The sequence below is a fragment of the Theropithecus gelada genome, chromosome 15, assembly GCF_003255815.1.
Source record: "Theropithecus gelada isolate Dixy chromosome 15, Tgel_1.0, whole genome shotgun sequence".
In the NCBI taxonomy this organism is placed as follows: domain Eukaryota; kingdom Metazoa; phylum Chordata; class Mammalia; order Primates; family Cercopithecidae; genus Theropithecus; species Theropithecus gelada.
In genome coordinates, this window is record NC_037683.1 from 109,425,122 (window position 1) to 109,446,774 (window position 21,653).

General features: G+C 43.6%; 1 protein-coding gene across 1 annotated transcript in view; it reads right to left on the reverse strand.

Moving 5' to 3' along the window:
* Positions 1 to 21,653, reverse strand: part of HABP4 (hyaluronan binding protein 4) — a 38,559-nt gene that overhangs the window by 5,696 nt on the left and 11,210 nt on the right. The window contains exons 3-6 of the mRNA XM_025360330.1: positions 20,232 to 20,393; positions 19,952 to 20,020; positions 14,422 to 14,505; positions 695 to 866 (exon numbers count right to left, since the gene is read on the reverse strand). Coding sequence (XP_025216115.1) covers positions 695 to 866; positions 14,422 to 14,505; positions 19,952 to 20,020; positions 20,232 to 20,393 — 487 coding nt within the window. The remainder of the gene's footprint in view (positions 1 to 694; positions 867 to 14,421; positions 14,506 to 19,951; positions 20,021 to 20,231; positions 20,394 to 21,653) is intronic.

A 21,653-nucleotide genomic window follows, 5' to 3' on the forward strand; every position in this document is an offset into this window, starting at 1 on the left:
ATGTTTCCCCGACACCTCTCCCTGCAAAACTGAAGCTTCTGAGAAGAGCCGGATGGAAGCCGTGAGCAATGAGGCCTCGCAACACGGAGGAGCTCCCTGCAACCCCCGCAGCACACTGGCCGCTGTGGCCTGACCAAGCAGCCAGGCAGTTCGGGGCCTCATTTCCTGCCACCTCTGCAGTTAGGCAAGGGGCGCGACGCTGCTGAGCCAACACGGGAAAGGCGTCAGAAGAGCATGGAACCTCCACCACAGTTTCAAACGTCATCAACTACTCATAGTGAAATGCGCTCATCAAAAATCAGAGTTGAAAGTCAAGTAAACTAATCAGGGAAAACAGAGTGTAGTTATCCTGTGAATAACTTTGAACTGTACAAGACACAGTCTGTAACTCTCGCTTGAGAAAAATGAAATACAAGGAACACACAGTATGTGTACAGTCCCAGCACAGCCCCAGGGGGAGGAGAAGATACACTGTTCCTCTAACCGCTCTGAGCTGCTCTCAATACATCAAGTTGCAATTCCTTTTCTTAATGAACAATAAAGATACAGTAAAATTAGGCATAGATCATCTCTGATTAGAAACAAAAGCGCCAATTACTAACGTTTCATTTTCAAGATAGAAGTGGAAAGGTCCATTTCACTTCCAATAAGGTAAAAGTAAAGATGACCTCTACATACGAAATGTAATGCTTACATCATCTCTGTATTTTGACTTGTGAATCACCACTGCTTTGGAAGGAACAGTGGACTCTGGTTTCCGGATGTTAAACTCAGGCTTTGGTCTGGTCTGTTCTTGAAGATTTTTCCATTCATCTAAAGTCATCTCTTGAACTTGGGTTTCTTCTTCTACCTCCAACTCAGGAATTCTATAAAGAGATGTATAATCGTAAAGAATAATTTTTGATGGTATAAAAATGTCTACGTTATTAAAGAAAAAGTTATAACCATTTATTCTGCATATTTTTGTGGTACTGCATTTCAAATGCAAGGTAAGAAAATCTTTGACTCACAAACTTCCATATTTCATTTTCAACATTTTATGTTATCACTGCCAACAGAAAATACTTCCTATCTGTGTTCAAAGCAATCTTTGAAAAATGGGAACATCACCATCCTGATGACATTAACGTTACACTTCACCACTCCATGACAGACAAAACGAGGTAATTATGGAAAACGAGCTGAAATAAAATACAGGAAACCATAAACAGAAGTTTTAAAGCAGTGGCTCATAAATGCATACTTTTGTAAATATCCTCTTTAATGAATTTTAAAAAGAAAACAAAAGACAGAAATATAGATCGAGAGAAAATAATTCAGAGTCCAGAAATAAACCCTCACATTTATGGTCCATTGATTTTTTTTTCCAACCGTGGTGCCAAAGACAATTCAATGGGGAATGAAAAGTATTTTCAACAAATGATGCCGGGACAACTGGATATCCACACCAAAAGAAAGCAGCTAGACCTCCCTCACACCATAAATACAAGAGCTAAAATAGAAAACTCTTAGCAGAAAACCTAGGCAGAAACCTTCTTAACCCTGGATTCCACAATGGTTTCTTCCACATGACACCAAAAGCACAAGCAACAAAAGTACATACGTCGAACATCAGCAGACACTTTTATACGACAAAGGACACCATCGAGAAAGTAAAAAGACAGTCCACAAAATGGGAGAAAATATTTACAAATGATATATCTCCTAAGGGACTTGTATCTGGAATACATAAAGAATCCTTTATGAAGAGCCAGGCGTGGTGGCTCATGCCCAGAGTCCTAGCTACTCAGGGGGCTGAGGTAGGAGGATTGCTTGAGGCCAGATGTTCCAGGTGCAGTGAGCTGTGATCACATGTGTGAATGGCCGCTGTGATCCAGCCCAGGCAACACAGTGAGACACTGTCTCTTTAAAAAAAAAAAAAAAAAAAAAAAAAAGAATGCTTTATGAATTCTAGATACAAGTTGTCTTTAATTAAGACAAATGAACACCCTCCCCTCAAAAAAGGCAAGGATCCGAATAAACATTTTTCCAGAGAAGATATACAAATAGGCAGTAAGATGTTGCACATCATTAGCTATTAGAGAAAGACAAGTCAAAAACCACAGAGCTGCACCATTCCACACCCAGTGGGATGGTTAGAATCAAAAAGACATTTGACAAGCGTTGGGGAGGACATGGAGAAACTGGAACCCACATACACTGCCAGTGGGAATGTGAAATGCTGTAGCCACTTTGGAAAGCAGTCTGGTGGTTCTTCAAAAATCTAAGCTGAGTTAGCCTCTGACCCAGAAATTTCACTCCTGGGTTTATACCCAAGAGAAATGAAAACATACATCCACATGCAAACTTAAACCCAAGTGTTCACTGCAGCGCTATTCATAATAGCCAAAAAGTGGACACAACCTAATTGTCTATTAACTAATGAGTGGATAAACCAAATATGGCAGACTTTTTGGGATATTATCTGGCAATAAAAAGAAACAAAGTATTAATACACATTACAACCTGAACAAACCTTGAAAAAATGATGCAAGTGAAATAAGCCAGGCAGAAAAGACTTCTGTGTATGATTCCATTTACATGAACTATTCAGAGGAGCCAGGTTCACAGACAGGAAGCAGATGAGCGGCGGCCAGGGCTGCAGGGAGGGAGGATAGGGGGTGATGCTGAATGGGCACGAGGTTTCCTTTTGGGATGATGACAGCGTTCTGGAGCCAGATCATGGTGATGGTTGCATAACACTCTGAATGTACTAAATGCCACTGAATTGTACACTTCAAAAGGATTAAATTGTAGATTTGAAAATCACCAAAAAATACGCAAAAAAAAAAGGAAATGAAGACTGGCACATGCTACAACATGGATGAAACTGAAAACCTGATGCTAACAGTTAAAATGAGCCAGGCACAAAAGGAACATTGAACGATTCCACTGAGATGAGGCACCTAGAATAGGCACATTCATAAGCACAAGTAAAATAGAGGTTACTACATGCTGAGGGGAAATGGGGAGTTAGTGCTGAATGGATATAGAGTTTCTGTTTGTGATGAAAAAGTTCTACAAGGCCGGGCGTGGTGGCTCACGCCTGTAATCCCAGCACTTGGGAGGCCGAGGCGGGCGGATCAGAAGGTCAGGAGTTCGAGACCAGCCTGGCCAATATGATGAAACCCTGTCTCTACTAAAAAATACCAAAAAAATTAGCCGGGCGTGGTGGTGGGTGCCTGTAGTCTCAGCTACTCAGGAGGCTGAGGCAGGAGAATCGCTTGAACCTGGGAGGTGGAGGCTGCAGTGATCCTAGATCGAACCACTGCTCTCCAGCCTGGGCAACAGAGCAAGACTCTGTCTCAAAAAAAAAAAAAAAGTTCCAGAGATGGATGGTGGTGATGGTTACACACAATGTGAATGTTACTGAGGCCACTAAACTGTATATTTTCCACTAAATTGTATATGTTAAAATGGTAAAAATGGCAATTTTTATGTTATTTATTTTTACTGCAATTTAAAAAAATTAATAATGTAACATACCCCAAACCATTCACCCATGCATTCATTCGTTTATTCATTTATTTGTCTGAGACGGGGTTTCACTCTGTTGGCCAGGCTGGAGTGCAGTGGCATGATGATGGCTCACCGTACTTTCAACCTCCTGAGTCCAAGGATCCTCCCACCTCAGCTTCCTGAGAGCAGATGGGACCACAGGCATAAGCCATCAGGCCCAGCTAATTTTTACAATTTTGTAGAGACAGGGTCTCGCCATGTAGTCCAGGCTGGTCTTGAATTCCTGGCCTCAAGTGATCCTCCTGCCTCTGCCTCCTGATGTGTTGGGATTACAGGTCTGAACAACCGCACCTGGCCTATATACTTAGAGATTTGAGTGCTATAATATGAGAATTATATCTCGAAGGTGTTTAAAGGAAAAAAACAGGCCAGGCGCGGTGGCTCACACCTGTAATCCCAACACTTTGGGAGGCCAAGGCGGGTGGATCACAAGGTCAGGTGTTCGAGACCAGCCTAACATGTAGAAACCCCATCTCTACTAAAAATACAAAAATTAGCTGGGCATGGTGGTGCATGCCTGTAATCCCAGCTACTCAGGAGGCTGAGGCAGGAGAATCACTTGAACCCGGGAGGTGGAGGTTGCAGTGAGCCGAGATGGCGCCACTGTACTCCAGCCTGGGTGACAGAACGAGACTCTGTCTCCAAAACCAAACAAAAAAAACAGTAGGTGGAGAGTGGGGAGAGAATGAAATCTGTATCTTCACTGAAGAGCTGATGTAATTTAAGGTTCTGTTATAGAAATACACAGATCAATGTTATGAAAAATATAAGCAAAATCAGTAGAGAAGCCTAACCACAGAGCATCCAAAGAGACAAATTTGCAGTGACTTTACAATACCAGGCCGATGGCAGAAAAAACATCAAAGAAAAAGTAACATGAAGGAATATGAAGGAACTTTCTGGCGTGATTGATAATGTTCTGTATATTGACAGGAGTTTGGATTCCACAAGTACATGCATTTATCAAAACAGTGAATTACACTTAAGATTTATACATTTCACAGTATATACATTTTATATCAGAAGAAGAAACTGTAAACAAATATTAAGTTCTATTTAGTGATATGCATGTTGAACTGTTTAGGGGGAAGTATATAGATGTCTACAATTTATTATGAAATGTGTCAAAAAACATGGTGGATTAATGATGAATACTTACATAAAATGAATATATAAGATACAAATGGTAGTATTTAGGTAGTGGTAAGTATAGATGTTCGCTATAAAATTCTTTAAACTTTGCTGTGTTTTGAAATTTTCAGAATAAAATGCTGGAAAAATACCAATATCAAAACAGAGATCTCAAATAGATATTGGCAAAAATATTGAAAGATACTAAGACGCCGGAACAGCAAATCAATGGAGCCACCCAAACCGATCCAGAAGAACTTGGTGAAAAATTCTAGTATAGCAGCTAAGAAAGGAATGAGGACTACCTCCATACACTGCCATGGAGCGCCTTCCAGAGTGAATGAGAAAAGCAAGGAGGGGTGTGCGGTACCTTGGAGACCACACAAATACATATGGATAGCACAGACGGAGATAGAGAGGTTTTTTTTGTTGTTTGTTTTTGAGACAGGGTCTCACTCTGTCACCCAGGCTGGAGTGCGGTGGCGTGATCTCTGCTCACTGCAACCTCCACCTCCTGGGCTCAAGGGATCCTCTCACTTCAGCCCTCAGAGTAGCTGGGACTACTACAGGCATGCACCACCATACCCGGCTAATTTTTGTATTTTTTGTAGACATGGGGTGGGGGAGGGTCTCACCGGTTGCCTAGGCTGGTTTCAAACTAAGCTCAAGCAATTCACCCACCTTGGCCTCCCACAGTGCTGGGATTACAGGCATGAGCCACCACACTGGGCCATTTTTTTTTTAATTGGAATGTAAGCCAGGAAAAGAACAGGGATAAAAGCTATTTGAAAATATCATGTTTTGGTTGGGCATGGTGGCTCATGTCTGTAATCCCAGCACTTTGGGAGGCCGAGGCCAGTTGATCACTTGAGGTCAGGAATTCGACACAGACCTGGCCAACATGGTGAAATCCTGTCTCTCCTAAAAATGCAAAAATTAGCTGGGCATGGTGGCAGACACCTGTAATCCCAGCTACTCAGGAAGCTGAGGCAGGAGAATCGCTTGAACCCGGGAGGCAGAGGTTGCAGTGAACTGAGATTGCACCATTGCACTCCAGCCTGAGCAAGAGTGAAACTCCATTTCAAAAAGAAAAAGAAAAAAATCATGTTTTTCAGACTGAACTTTGGAAACATGTAAATATTTTACATAATTATAAAACAGATTTAAATTAAAATTCAATCTCTAAAATTTGAAAGTAAAATGAATCAAAGTAACCTAAATGTTTATGAAACTGGTGATATAACCATCAAGAGAAACTATTTCAAATGATTTTGAAATACAAATTTGGTTACTCATCTCCCTCCTCGACATAGCTTTTCAGTAACTGTGTTACTGAAGGTAGTGCTGGTAATGCTGTGACTGTTTTATGTGCAACCAATGATTAAAAGCACAATGTTACTCAGAACTAGAATTTTCAGTATGTAAGAAAAGGAGAAACAAGTAGTCTAAGTAAAAATCCCGTATTGCAACTTTGAATTGGAAATATTGAATGAACTCATATTTTATCTTCTAATGTGTGTGTGTGTGTGTGTTTCCCAGCTCTGTCCACCCAAATGCCCTGGAAACAAGTACCTGGTGGCAGTGGTTCTTTATCAAAGTAGCTTTACTAAAGAAGAAATACAGACGGGAAATACCACGCAAAAAATGTTCAACATTGTTAGTCATTAGGGAAATGCAAATTAAAATCACAATGAGGCTAGACACGGTGGCCCACATCTGTAATTTCAGCACTCCAGGAGGCCGAGGCGGCGCTTGAGGCCAGGAGTTGGAGACTAGCCTGGGTACCAAAGCGAACCCCATCTCTACAAAAAAGTAAAAAATTAGCTGGGCATGGTGGCGCTTGCCACTCAGGAGGCTGAGGTGGGAGGATCATTTGAGCCCAGGAATTCGAGGTTACAGTGAGCTGTGATCACACCACTGTACTCTAGCCTGGGTGACAGAGCAAGACCTTGTCTCTAAAAAAAAGAAAAAACAAATGATGAAAACAAAAACCCATAATGAGCTATGTACCTATTAAAATGACTGGAAGTTGTAAAAACTGACCATACCACGTACTGGCAAGGATGTAGAAGTAAACTCTCACTTACTGTTGGTGAGAAAGTAACAACAGTACAACCCTTTTGGAAAAGAGTTCAGCAGCTTCTTACAAAGTGAAATATACGCATACCATTTGGTCCAACCATTCCACTCCTAGGTATTTACCCAGGAGAAATGGAAGTGTATATTCATATAAACACTTGTATATTAAAATGTTCAGGCCGGGCACGGTGGCTCACGCCTGTAATCCCAGCACTTTGGGAGGCCGAGGAGGGTGAATCACAAGGTCAGGAGTTCGAGACCAGCCTGGCCAACATGGTGAAACCCCGTCTCTACTAAAAATACAAAAAATTAGCTGGGTGTAGTGGCGGGCGCCTGTAATCCCAGCTACTCGGGAGGCTGAGGCAGGAGAATCACTTGAACCTGGGAGGCAGAGCTTGCAGTGAGCCGAGATTGCACCACTGCACTCCAGCCAGGGCGACAGAGTGAGACTCTGTCTCAAAGAAAAAAAAAAAAGTTCATAGCAGCTTTATAGCAAAAACTGGAGACCACCCAATGATCACCACCAGGTAAACAGATAAATTGTGGTCTACCTGTGTAACAGACTACCAGACTACTACTCCGCAATGAAAAGGAATGAACTGATACAAATCACACAGTAAGTATGCTCAGAGAAAGAACACAGACCAAAAAAGAACACAAGCTGCATGATTCCATTCATATAAAATTATAGCAACTGCAAAGAAATCTGTAGTGACAGAAAGTAGATCACTGGTTGCCGGGGGGAAATGGGGCGAGAGAGAGGGCCTACAAAAGAACGCTAGGAAATGTTGTGGGGCGACGGCTGTGCTCATGATTTTGCCCATGGTGATACTTTCACAAGTGTACACATATATCAGAGCTTGTAAAACTGTACATGCTAAATATGTGCCATTTATTGGATGTGAACTATATCTCAAAGCTGTTTTAAAAACAGACAAGAGACTAACCAATTGACATGTATATGTCAATATTGTTTCAAACGAATTATCTTTCTAAAAAAAGTTTTGAGACAATCGGAAACTGAAGAAGTGTCTTGGTATGAATGATATCAAGGATATTAAAAAAATTTTAATGGAGTAATAGTATTCCAGTTATGTTATTTAAAAAGAGTAGTAGGTCCATCCTGGCTAACACGGTGAAACCCCGTCTCTACTAAAAAATACAAAAAACTAGCCAGGCGAGGTGGCGGGCGCCTGTAGTGCCAGCTACTTGGGAGGCTGAGGCAGGAGAATGGCGTGAACCCGGGAGGCGGAGCTTGCAGTGAGCTGAGATCCGGCCACTGCACTCCAGCCTGGGCGGCAGAGCGAGACTCCGTCTCAAAAAAAAAAAAAGAGTAGCAGGTATAACACTGCGAAACATTTATGAGTGGCAGATGATATCCTGGGGGAGGCAGAAGTTGGCAGAAATATGCATGAGACAGGGATGGCCGTGGTTTGGTAACAGTTTAAGCTGAACAACTTACTTACAAGTTCTTTATACTACTAAATTTGTATAATTTTCCATAATATAAATTTTTAATACAGAGCTAAAAATAAATATTAAGGAATCATAATCTTCTTTAACCTACGTTTGACAAAATTTTAAAAATCAACAGAACTGAATGCTATAAATTTGGTAATTCTTTCATACTTAAGATGACCTAATAAAACCTCATAAATTCCAGAAAATTCAATTCTAGAAAGAATAGATTTTACATTAAGGCCACAGAAGTACTTGTTATTAACACACTTCGCTTATTTTAAAGGACATCATATCTAAACAAACAACTAGTACAAGTTATATATTAAATGCAAGCTTGAAATTGTGTGTAGACACATAAAGCATATAGTGAAATTCAGATTAGTTACAAGTTACAGCCTCCTTCAGCAGTATCAGCCTGAAGCTGTTGACTGGAATGCACCTCATTCAAGAATACAGGCATGAATGCCCCATATCCCTCCCTGCTTATCAGCTGCAGTTTCAACAAGCCACATCGAAAGCAGCATAATATCACCAAGGACAGGCTCCTTAACCCGATTTCCTACCCACTAAAAGTTATGAGCAAACACACACGGTGACAATCCTGTGACACATACCCCATTTCCCATTTGATTGGTTCTGAGTACAGTTTTACTGGCAGTTTTAGCAATGACTAAATATTCAACAGGAAGAGATGTATCCTTCGATTCTAGGAAGGGCTCATGCGGGTATATTTCTAACAACTAAGAGCCTCATAACTGCTATTGTTTTAACACCCCCATTTTTGAGGAATTCGAAGACCTTCACAATCCTTGGTTTATTATACAAAACTTTTGGGAGGGCATTTTCTATGAAAGTGACGTATGGATATAAGGTGGTCAAATCTATGGTAATGTGAATAATGCTATATACAAATTTGATAGTTATATATTTGTTTCTCAACATGTGAAACTATAGAAATCACACCGCTTTAACCACAGTTCCCTTTATTTAGAAATGAATGAGACTAGCTGACACTGTACGCTCACCATGTGCTGATGCTATTCAAAATGCTTTATATTAATTATTTCATGACATCAATAGTTAGATATAATTAATATCCCATTTTACAGATAAGAATACCGAGGCAGAGAGAGGCCACATAGCAAGAGGCAAGTTCCAATCCTGTCATTGCGTTTCCAAAGCCCACACTCAGCCTCTGTGCTCCACCGAGACGCAGGGAATAAGGGGCAGAGAAATACACCGAGATGGAAAACAGTCATGATAGGCACAGAGGAAAGATACAAAACATCGATTCAAATGTCCACGTTTCCATCCATGCAATGCCTTTTCACCTGAATATATGAAAGAGTGCAGTGAATCACAGAAAGCAGGTTCCAGAAATAAAGCTTTACTAGTTGGATATTTAACTGGGACAAGTGAATTTAACCTAAAAAGAAAGAAAATCTTCATTGTTTAAGCAAATACGCTAGGAAACTGATTACAATAAAAAATAATTTGTTGCAGATAGTTTGTACTACTGCTTCCTCACAGTTTCTTTGAACAAAGTATTTTTCAGGAAGGATGGGAGGTGATGCTCCATATTCCTGAGTCGGGAAACGCTCAGAGATCCCGGCAGCTCTTCCCTTCCCCTCTCCTGAGTTCCCAGCAGGTGTTCTGAACAGCACTTTTTGCTGTTCCTGCCACTCGCTAGAGGAGCACGAATGCCTATGCATCTGCCCGGTTCACATTCCGGCTCTGCACGTGAGCCAGGTGACAGGTATTGAGCCTCTGTCCCCGTGTCAGAATAACAGTAGCTCCTCCTTCATGGAGTGGCAAAGAACTGAACGCATTAAGACATGGAAGCATTTACAGCAGTTCTTGGCACACAGCAAATGCTCTAAAAATGTTAGTTATTCTTTTTCTTTTTTTTTTTTTTGAGACGGAGTCTCACTCTGTAGCCCAGGCTGGAGTGCGGTGGCACCATCTTGGCTCACTACAAGCTCCACCTTCTGAGTTCATGCCATTCTACTGCCTCAGCCTCCCAAGTAGCTGGGACTACAGGCGCCGCCACCACGCCCAGCTAATTTTTTCTATTTTTAGTACAGACGGGGTTTCACCGTGTTAGCCAGGATGGTCTCGATCTCCTGACCTCATGATCCGCCCGCCTCGGCCTCCCAAAGTGCTGGGATCACAGGCGTGAGCCACCGCGCCTGGTCAATGTTAGAGTTATTCTTAAAATACAAGGAATCATCACAGGTATCCTCGGACACTAGAACACCATGCGACAAGGAACAGTTAGTACTTCTGTAATGAAAGGAAGAAGACGGAAGGATGGAAGGGCACTGCACATATAATTATCAGTAACATACATCCTATTTGAGGAAAATGGAAGTACACTTTAGGTTGTGTGTTTGAACATAAGTGAGAGTACATCAGATTCATCTACCAAGACGTTCTAGAACTGAGAGGTGCACTGAACGTACATTCAGGCTAAATGCCAGAAGCCAGAGTGCCAAATCCACACTCAAACAGGGCTGAGACCAGAGAACATCGCTGTCACTCAATGTGTTCCTCGGATACCAGCCCAACTTTTAGAGTCTCAAAAAATTATAACTGTATTATTAGAAATTTTAGTAATAATGTTAAAATTTGACAAGGCAATGCAGAAAAAAGAATGTCTCCGCACGGTCACCCAACACCTGCGCTGCACTTGCAATCCCAAATAGAGGCTCACTTTCCCCCCAGTCAGCAGAAAAGACAGAGAAAGATTTTCCAGCTAGCTCTCCCGGGATATTGCAGACAGAAAGTCAACACGCTTTATTTTCTTTCAGAGTGACTAAATATTTTTGTCTAATATTATGAATGCTAGAGTGTCTCAATCAATTCTGTAGATTAGAACAATACTATAATTTACTCTCTATTATTCTCCTTATATTACCTGAATTTGTATAAATGTTTATTGGCTCAAAAAGGATATAATGTTCTCCTGAAGGTATCCAGTTAACTTTCTCAACATTCATATGAACTGTTAAACGAGTTCCTTAGTTAGCTCACTGTCTAAATATTCATATTAACTGTTAATCCTATTTCTTTAATGAAACACATTTCTCGTTTTGAATAATACATTGAAATTGTTTTGAATCATAAATTAACAGCTTTCACAATCATCAATCACTGTGGCCTTTCGCTCTTGCAATAAGTAACAATAAAAACAGCAGATGATATTAATAAAGCACTAGCTACATGCCAGGCATCACTCTAGGACACGGAGACACACACACACACATACACACGCACACACAATCTTTACAAGAACCCTATAATGTAGGGACGTTATTATTCCCATTTTACAGATGAAGAAAACTGAGCCACGGAAAAAGAGAAATTAAATAACTTGCCCAACTAGTAAGGGGCAGAGCTGGGATTTCAACTCATCACACCAGTTCAATGTCTGTGCTCTTAACCACTAGACACCCTGCCTTTTGGCAGCTGAAGGATGAGTAAGAGATAGACAGGTAAAGAGTAAAGGGGGTTTGGGAAAACAAAGCAACAACAGTTGTGAAAGCTGTACGGCAAGTGTGAGGGCAGGGGCAGGATAAAAGTATGTTTGAGAACATGAAATAAAGGCCTCATGGTGAACCTAGAGAAGGCACAGGAATATCTGAACTTGAGGGTTTTGCAGGGGCCAGACCACACAGGACTCTGCAGGTCAGGACAGGGGACAGAAAAAGGACAGGAAGACATCGGGGGGTCTTACGCAAGGGGTGGGGGCATGACAATCCGAATGCAGTGTGAACACCACTTTGGCATAGAAGGTGAGGATACAGAGAGCCCTGTGAGGGGCTCCAGCGGTGGTCCAGATAACAATGGCTTAGACGATGCTGGTGAGTGGTGATGCTCAGTTTCTAGGGGTACAATCGCCAGAGCAGAGGGAAGGACTGGGTTTTGGAAAGAGGAGGGTCAAGAAGACAGAAGTTCCAAGGATGACTCGTAGGTTTCTGGTTTGTACAGCTGGATGGAAACACCGAGTGAGGACCAGAGGTATGGGGTGGGGGGTCAGCTCAGTCTCGGTCAGGCTGTGCACGGCAGCATCTGGAACGTCCCGGGGAAGCGTCCAGCAGGCAGACGGACCCACAGGCCTGGAGCCCACGTTGAAGGTTGGAGCCAGAGACACATATTCCAGAGTTAGCATGTAAATGACAATTTAAGCCACAGAAGTGCATAAGATCCTATAAAGAAACTCTATAGAAAGAGAAGGCCTAAGGCAGGGCCCTGAAGGACTTAACGTTTTAAAAAACCAGAAAGACAAGGATGAGCCTGCAAAGGAGATGCTGAGAGGCAGAAGGAAAACCAGAAGAGCAGAGTGATCACAGAAACCAACAGGAGAGCACGTTTACGAAGAAATCAATGAAGTCAAATGCTTCTGAGAGGTCAAGACGCAGACCGCAGCATCCATTAGATCCGGAGACATGGTGACTGTTTCAGACGGGCAATGAGGACGGAAGCCAGGCCTGGGCTAAAGTGACGAAGAAGTGGAGGGGAGGAAGTGAAGAAGGCCACACACAACTCTGAAAGAGGCGGCTGACGGAGAATGTGGGGTCCAGAGGACACTTACACAGGAGAGACTGAGCATGTTTAAACGCTGACTGGAAGACTAGTCAGGAAGGAGATGAATATACCAAAAAAGGAAGGAGCTAACTGACAGTGTGAAGTTTTCATGAAGTCAGTAGGAGAGAGGATCCGAAGCGTGAAGAGGTCGGGGGGGATGGCACCCCGATGGTTACCGTGAGGGAAGGAGCCCAGGAGGTGTGCAGGTGTAGCAGTCTTGTATCTTTGGGAGTGGGAGGATGAGGAAGTTCCCACCTGATGGCTCCCAATCACTCTGTGACACAGAAGGAAACGTTGCATCCAAAAAATGAAAGAGGACGATGGGGGAACGGTACAGTGGGAGGCAGTGCCAGGGTTTTGAGGAGAAATTAAAACAGTCATTAGAGAAGGTGGGAGAGTGAACCCAAGAACCGGGATCGCCAAGGCCTGGCTTCAGAATCTCGGTAACCGGGAATTTACGGGGTTCTAACCGGGCCCGCGATGTGACTTGTATTGCTTAGCTTGTGGAACGCGCAGAGAGAAGGCAGATAGTGGAGTCACCCAGGAGGGGCTTTGCTAGCAAGTTACAGCAGAAAGTCCAAAGGGCCAGAGAGTTGAAGGTGCATGGGTATTTAAGAACTTGGAGGCCAGGCGCAGTGGCTCATGCCTGCAATCCCAGCACTTTGGGAGGCTGAGATGGGCGGATCACCAGAGGTTGGGAGTTCGAGACCAGCCTGGTCAACATGGAGAAACCCCATCTCTATTAAAAATACAAAGTTAGCTGGGCGTGGTGGCGCATGCCTGTAATCCCAGCTACTCAGGAGGCTGAGGAGAAGAACTGCTTGAACCTGGGAGGCGGAGGTTGCAGTGAGCCAAGATCGTGCCAGCCTGGCAATAAGAGCGAAACTCAGAATAAAAAAAAAAGCAGAAAAACAGAACTTGGAAGGGTGCTGGAGACGGAGCCAGGATCTAAGCTACATAATGAAGAGAGAGGGAGGGTGGACTGGGAGAGCGCAGAGGGGATGAGGCACTAGAGGTCCATCTGAGAGTCAGGCTACTCCAAGTCAAGGAGTTTAACAAGCTGCTGGAAAAGAGCTTGTAGGCAGAGGACAGAATGCCTAACTTTCACCAATTATCACTGATATTCATTAGGTTATTTGAACTAATTATTAATTAGCTTGATCACCAGTCATTAATACATTAAGGTCAGCCCTCCGTGATAGGATAAGGGGTTGAGATTCCTAGTCTGTGAAGAGCTCTTAGAAATCATCAAGAAAGGCCAGGTGTGATGGCTCACCTATAATCCCAGTACTTTGGGAGGTTGAAGAGGGTGGATCACTTGAGGTTAGGAGTTCCAGACCAGCCTGGCCAACATGGTGAAACCCCATCTCTACTAAAAATGCAAAAATTAGCCGGGTGTGGTGGCACACGCCTATAGTCCCAACTAGTCAGGAGGCTGAGACAGGAGAATCGCTTGAACCCAGGAAGTGGAGGTTGCAGTGAGCCAAGATCGTGCCATTGCACTCCAGCCTGGGCGACAGAGCGAGATTCCATCTCAAAAAAAAAATAAGGAAATCATTAAGAAGAGAACCAACACCACAATAGGGAATGAATGAAATACCCTACTTGGCTGGAGACTCCTCTTCCGGGGCGCCCTGGGCCTCCTCCACCACTGTGGGTTCCTCCATCAGTGCAGTCGGCTCCACGTCACTGAAAAACAGAAAGACCCTCTCTAGTCACACAAATACGTTCACACCAATGCGTTTGCATGTTTAAGATGGAGAAAACATTGTTTTCTGTTTTGGTTTGGTTTGTTTTTTTGAGACTGAGTCTCATTCTGTCACCTAGGCTGGAGTGCAGTGGTACAATCTCGGCTCACTGCAACCTCCCTCCCAGGTTCAAGAGATTCTCCTCCCTCAGTCTCCTGAGTAGCTGGGATTACAGGTGTCCACCACCACGCCCAGCTAATTTTTGTGTGTGTTTTTGGTAGAGACAGGGTTTCGCCATGTTGGCCAGGCTGGTTTCAAACTCCTGACCTCAAGTGATCCACCCACCTCGACCTCCCAAAGTGCTGGGATTACAGGTGTGAGCTGCCGTGCCTGGCCTATTGAGGGCTTTAAAAGTAAGTTTTTTTAAAAAAAAAAAGTAACCATAAATTGAACTACAATAACAGAAAAGACTTTTACAATTTAAATAATTATTAAATTCTCAACTCCAAGCTTCTGTAATCAATTTTTTAAAAACTCACTCTTTAAAACAAAACTTGAATAATTAACTTTTATTTTTTAAAATGAAGGTTCCAGGCCGGCAGGGTAGCTCTCGCCTGGGATCCTAGCACGCTGGGAGGCCACGGAGGGTGGGTCACTTAAGGCCAGGAGTTTGACACCAGCCTGGCCAACATGGTGAAACCCCATCTCTACTAAAAATACAAAAATTAGCCAGGCGTGGTGGCAGGAGTGCAGTGGCACCATCACAGCTCACTGTGCTCTCGACCTCCCGGGCTCAAGGGAACTTCCCACCTCAGCCTCTGGAGTAGCTGGGACTACAGGCACACACCACCATGTCCGGCTAATTTTTTGTATTTTTTGTAGAGATGGGATTTCACTTTGTTCCTCAGGCTGGTTTTGAACTCCTGGACTCCAGTGATCCACCTGCCTCAGCCTTCCTAAGTGCTAGGATTACAGGCATGAACCACAAAAAAACTAAGTATTTCTTAAACTTCAGCAATTAGCTGATTTTACAGAAAAGAAAAATCACAGATGTCCCCCCCCGATGATGACCTAAATTATTTTATAAATGAATATAAAATATTGTGCCTACAGCTCTTATAGAACCCTATGATCAAAACTGAAAGACAATTAAGTTTCAAAATTAGCCACAATTAATTTGGCAGGTTCTGCTATTTTGTTGAAAGTAAATCAGCCAGGCACGGTGGCTCATACCTGTAATCTCAGCACTTTGGGAGGCCGAGGCGGGCAGATCACGAGGTCAGGGGATTGAGACCATCCTGGCCAACATGATGAAACTCCATCTCTACTAAAAATACAAAAATTAGCTGGGCGTGGTAACACGTGCCTGTAGTCCCAGCTACTTGGGAGGCTGAGGCAGGAAAATCGTTTGAACCCGGGAGGCGGAGGTTGCAGGGAGCTGAGATCGTGCCACTGCACTCCAGCCTGGCAACAGAGTGAGACTCTGTCTCAAAAAAAAAAAAGGTAAATCACCAATGTTGGATTTATCAGAAGAAAGATATAACCCTAAGGCCCATGTCTATATTTTGACTTCAGTTGTACTGGTGCAGAAAATCCCTATTTGTGCACGTATGTTCCATAAAATGATGTTACACATTTCAAGGCTTTGTTACCTAGTTCACATTTAATCAGACCTCACACTTAATCAAATCTCTGACAACAAACAGATTTTCATCAAATGTTGCTTTGAGAACAAATAAAACTGTCTTGCTCTTCACAATAAAAGTTGAAAGGCAGCATTACTGAAAACTGCATTCATGGGTGTCTATTCCCATTTTAACAATAATATCTGATACACTTTTTAAATTATTGCAGATGGAAAAATTCTATTCCAGCACAAATAGAAAAAATTATATTTTAGCGCTGTCAAACTGTTGAAGAAAAGCATTATTACTGAAATGGCGCAGTCATACCAGTTTGAAGGCATTTTGTCCTTAAACCCAGTTATTGCTATCAGTGTCTTCAAACAGGAATACTAAACTACCGCAAGGCCCTTAAACCTTTAATACACGGCGAAGCACTTGGGCTTTGCCAGCCACAAACCATTACTTACTGTGTCAGGCTCACCTCCACTTTCTTCTCACTAATCTAAAGTAGCACATAACTCCTTCGCACTGCATCATTTTCATGACCTCAAGCTGATTTATTAAGAAATAAATTTCTTACTCCATTTATTAAGAAATGTACGAAGTAAATGTATAAATAAATAAAATTTATCTCTATTTATTAAGAAATTAGTTTTATTCTAAGAAAAGCTTTCCATTACAAATTCTAACCACCTAAGAGCTTTGACTAGCTGGGTGTGGTGGCTTACGCCTGTAGTCTTAGCTCTTTGGGAGCCAAGGCAGGTGAACTGCTTGAGCCCAGAAGTTTGACACCAGCCTGGGAAACATGGCAGATCTGCATCTCTACTAAAAATACAAAAAAGGCCGGGCGCGGTGGCTCATGTCTGTAATCCCAGCACTTTGGGAGGCTGAGGCAGGCGGATCATGAGGTCAGGAGATTAAGACCATCCTGGCTAACACGGTGAAACCCCATCTCTACCAAAAATACAAAAAAAAAAAAAAATTAGCCGGGCATGGTTGCATGCACCTGTAGTCCCAGCTACTAGGGAAGCTGAGGCAGGATAATCACTTGAACCCGGGAGGGAGAGGTTGCAGTGAGCTGAGATCACGCCACTGCACTCCATCCTGGGCAACAGAGTGAGACTCTGTCTCAAAAAAAAAAAAAAAAAAAAAAAGCGCCTGTAGTCCCAGCTACTCGGGAAGCTGAGGTGGAAGAAATCAACTGAGCCTGGCGTTTCAAGGTTATGGTAAGCCAAGACTGAGCCACCATCCTTCAGCATAGGCAACAGAGTCAGACCCTGTCTTAGAGAGAGAGGGGGAAAAAAAAAGAGCTCTGACTTTCTAACTCACAAACCAATCCAAAATGAGTGCCATGGGGCACATGTCATTTTAACAATGAGACATGCCAGCCTGCCAGGGGCACAAGTGGTCACCTCTTAACATTACAAGGCCAAGGCTGGCGCTCCAGGATAAGTAACCACTTAGAGCCAAAATGATTTTAAGTTCAAAGGCAAACGGAAATGAAGTGGTGGTATTAGATAAGGTGGTAAATCTGATGATTAAGAAAGAAGGTGCCCAAGCCAGGCATGGTAGCTCATGCCTATAATCCCAGCACTTTGGAAGGCCGAGGCAGGTGGATCACCTGAGGTCAGGAGTTTGAGACCAGCCTGGCCAACATGGTGAAACTGCATCTCTACTAAAAATACAAAAAGTAACCAGGCGTAGCGGCGGGCACCTATAATCCCAGCTATTCGGGAAGCTAAGGCAGGAGAATTGCTTGAACCTGGGAGGTGGAAGTTGCAGTGAGCCGAGATCACACCACTGCACTCCAGCCTGGGTGACAGAATGAGACTCTGTCTCAAAAAAAAAAAAAAAAGCCGGGCGCGGTGGCTCAAGCCTGTAATCCCAGCACTTTGGGAGGCCGAGACGGGCGGATCACGAGGTCAGGAGATCGAGACCATCCTGGCCAACCCGGTGAAACCCCATCTCTACTAAAATATACAAAAAGCTGGCCAGGCGAGGTGGCGGGCGCCTGTAGTCCCAGCTATTTGGGAGGCCGAGGCAGGAAAATGGCGTAAACCCAGGAGGTGGAGCTTGCAGTGAGCGGAGATCCGGCCACTGCACTCCAGCCTGGGCGACAGAGCGAGACTCCATCTCAAAAAAAAAAAAAAAAGAAAAAGAAAAAGAAAGAAGGTGGTGCCTATATTACTTTTTAAAATATATTATCAAAGTAAAATAAAACAAAATGAAAAGATCTGTCATCAAGATCCTGCAGAACCCCAGATAGAGAAACACTCAACAAATTTCTCTTCTTTTCAAGGAGAACACAAATGAGCAATGGTAGTAAATCTAACATTGTTACATTTGGTATTAGTTTATACATTTGTCTTTAAGGACAACAATTTAAGAAAAATAAGTTCATGTAAAAAGCTTATATTCTGGCCAGGCATGGTGGTTCACGCCTGTAATCCCAGCACTCTGGGAGGCCGAGGCGGGCGGATTACCTGAGGTCAGGAGTTCGAGACCAGCCTGACCAATGTTGTGAAACCCACTCTTTACTAAAAACACAAAAATTAGCCGGGCATGGTGGCATGCACCTGTAGTCCCAGCTACCTGGGAGGCTGAGGCAGGAGAATCGCTTGAACCTGGGCGGTGGAGGTTGCAGTGAGCCGAGATCACGCCATTGCACTCCAGCCTGGGTGACAGAGCAAGACTCCGTCTCAGAAAAAAGATTATATTCTTCCAAGTGGAAGCCTGGATCCCCTCAAGCCTTTGCGCTAGCGGGAAGCCTGCCCTGTAGCACTGCTCACACTGCCCTGCCTGCCGCGTGCCCTACCTCTTCTTCTGCAGATACCAGGAAGGCATCATCCCTCCAGCTGTGAAATAAAACAGAGCAGAACCATGTATCCACTCTAACTAGCAGGACTGGCACACATCTAAGGCACCATGAAGCCTCAAAGAAATGTCCAACTTGAGCCTCAGGTGAAACCTGTCACTAAGCTTCAATCTACAAATGATTTTATAAAATGAAGATGTGTCAAGGATCCACATGAACTTTGAAAGGTAAAAACATATAGAATATCCAGGAATTTAAAAAGCATTTCAGGCCGGATGTGGTGGCTCATGCCTGTAATCCTAGCACTTTGGGAGGCTGAGGCAGGAGGACTGCCTGAGCCCAGGAGTTCCAGACCAGCGTGGGCAACATAGTGAGATCCTGTCTCTATTTTAAAAAATAATAAAATTAAACAAAACAAAAAACCTTTTTTTGTTTTTTTGAGATGCTGAGTCTCGCTCTGTCATCGGGGCTGGAGAGCAGTGGTGCCATCTCGGCTCACTGCAACCTCCGCCTCCCAGAAGCAACTCTTCCACCTCAGCCACCTGGGTAGCTGGGACTACAGGCGCCCACCACCATGCTCAGCTAGTTTTTGTATTTTTAGTAGAAATGGGGTTTCACCACGTTCTCCAGGCTGGTCTCAAACGCCCTACCTCAAGTGATCCACCCGCCTTGGCCTCCCAAAGTACTGGGATTACAGGCGTGAGCCACCGTGTGCAGCCAACAAAAAGTATTTTGAGGCATGTGCAAATGTACAGTGCCATATGTTTGAGGCATCAGCAAATACATGGTCATCTGGCTACAGAATTTTAAAAGCAGTTTAAATCTAACTGCAACATAGCAAACCTGTTTTAAAAAGTTATCTCACTAAACAAAAGCCTAAAGTCAGTCTCTCCTTAGGGGCACAGAGGTACAAAGCACAACACGGAAACATCATTTTCAAGAAAAGCAAAGATCCAGAGATTTCCACTTAACTGCGGGTTCTCAGAGGGCACACACTTACACCGTACCTGGTATCTCTGCCTGATCCCCAGGTTCGAACTCCACATCCACCCATGTTGTCTTCAGTTCTGACTGCTCTACGGAAAGAAAGAAAAGTTCCATAAACCAGAAGCTAGTCTCCGGTCAGTCTCCACATCAGAAAGAGTGGGTCATGAAAATCCCAGGATCAGCTTCTCACAGGAATAACAGCACAGTACTAGAAAGTTAACTAAATATTAACGCAGACTAGATTCATACCATGTGCTGCCAACATCTTAAAGTGAAAATAGCATTTACAAAGAAACTTACATTTTGTCATTCCCACTGTATCTTTCAAATTCTCGCTTTCCTCTCTGGTCAAAAGCATCAAAAACTCTGTTGCCGGGGCCACCTCTGCCTCTGCCACGCATACCCCCTCTCGGGCCTCCACGTCCTCTCAGCGGTCTGTCTCGATCAAACCTATCACCTGGTCTAGGAAGAAATGGATATAATAAAAACTGGTAAATTAAAGGTCTAAGGTCTCCTCCGGAAAAAAATTCTAAAAGAAAATCATGGTTATAATAGACTGGAAAGAATGGTGGCTCGAATCATAAATTGATAGGGAACCTTTAGTGAGCACACACTGTAGACTATATACCGGCATTGTTCTGAGCACTTTACATATAGTAACCGGATGCTCGCAGACAAATCTTTAATATACAATTATTGCCTACAGAGGAGGAAACGGAAGCACAGAGTAGGCTAAGTGGTGGGGCCAGCCTATGAGAGGCAGGTGCTAGACAGGCCCCAGTACTAATCCGAGTGGGGCATTCCTTTCTCTGGATCTAGTTTCCTTACTCAAAAAATAAGGATGTTAGATAAATAAACTCTAAAGTCCATTCCTGTCCTAATACTAAATCTTTAAGTTAAATTTGGAATGTTTTGTATAAGAAAAATGGTTAAACTTCAAATTATGCCCCTTCCCAAATCTCCCTCCTAAACACACAACCAGCCAGTATTGGAACTGTGAAAGCCTCAACCTGCCTTCCACCTCATCACTCCAGAAAAACGGCGAAGGGCAGCTGAAGACCTCTTTGTTAAGCCCAAGAGCAACTTTTGTCTTCGTGTGATTTGACCCCAGTGTCATATGACGCTGCTGGCCACCAATCTTCCTGACTTTTCTGGCTTCTCTTTTCTGCCTGCCCTTAGAAAATTATTTTTAGAATAGGTAATACCCAAACATGGTACAAAACTCACACTGTTCCTCAGCCACGCAATTCCACTTCTCAGAGGCAGCCAATTCAAGACGCAGAGAACAGAAAAGCTCTCCGCCTGCCTCTCGTGCCTAACCATTTGTCTTGGTGCTCTACACGGATACCCATCTGTCCTCATCCTTGTTGGCCTCCCACTTTCCTTTTGTCTGTTTTATGAGAACCCTACTTTAGATTTCTTTCTTTGAGGCAGGGCCGTGCTCTGTTGCCCAGGCTGGAGTGCAGTGGCAGGATCTCGGCTCACGCCACATCACCTGGCCTCCGTGCTAATGCTAACTGGCCCTGTGTCTCTCATCTGATTGCAGGACATGAAGCCAGTTACTTCCTAGACATCTCCACCTGGAGATCCCCATGTCAGGCACACACATGCCCAACATGGAGCCCTTATTCCTCCTGTGACCCCCAACTCACAACATGAGCAAGAGTCCAAGCCACCCCTCCCTCTTCTTCCTCTGCCACATCAGAGCCTGGAGCCAGGACC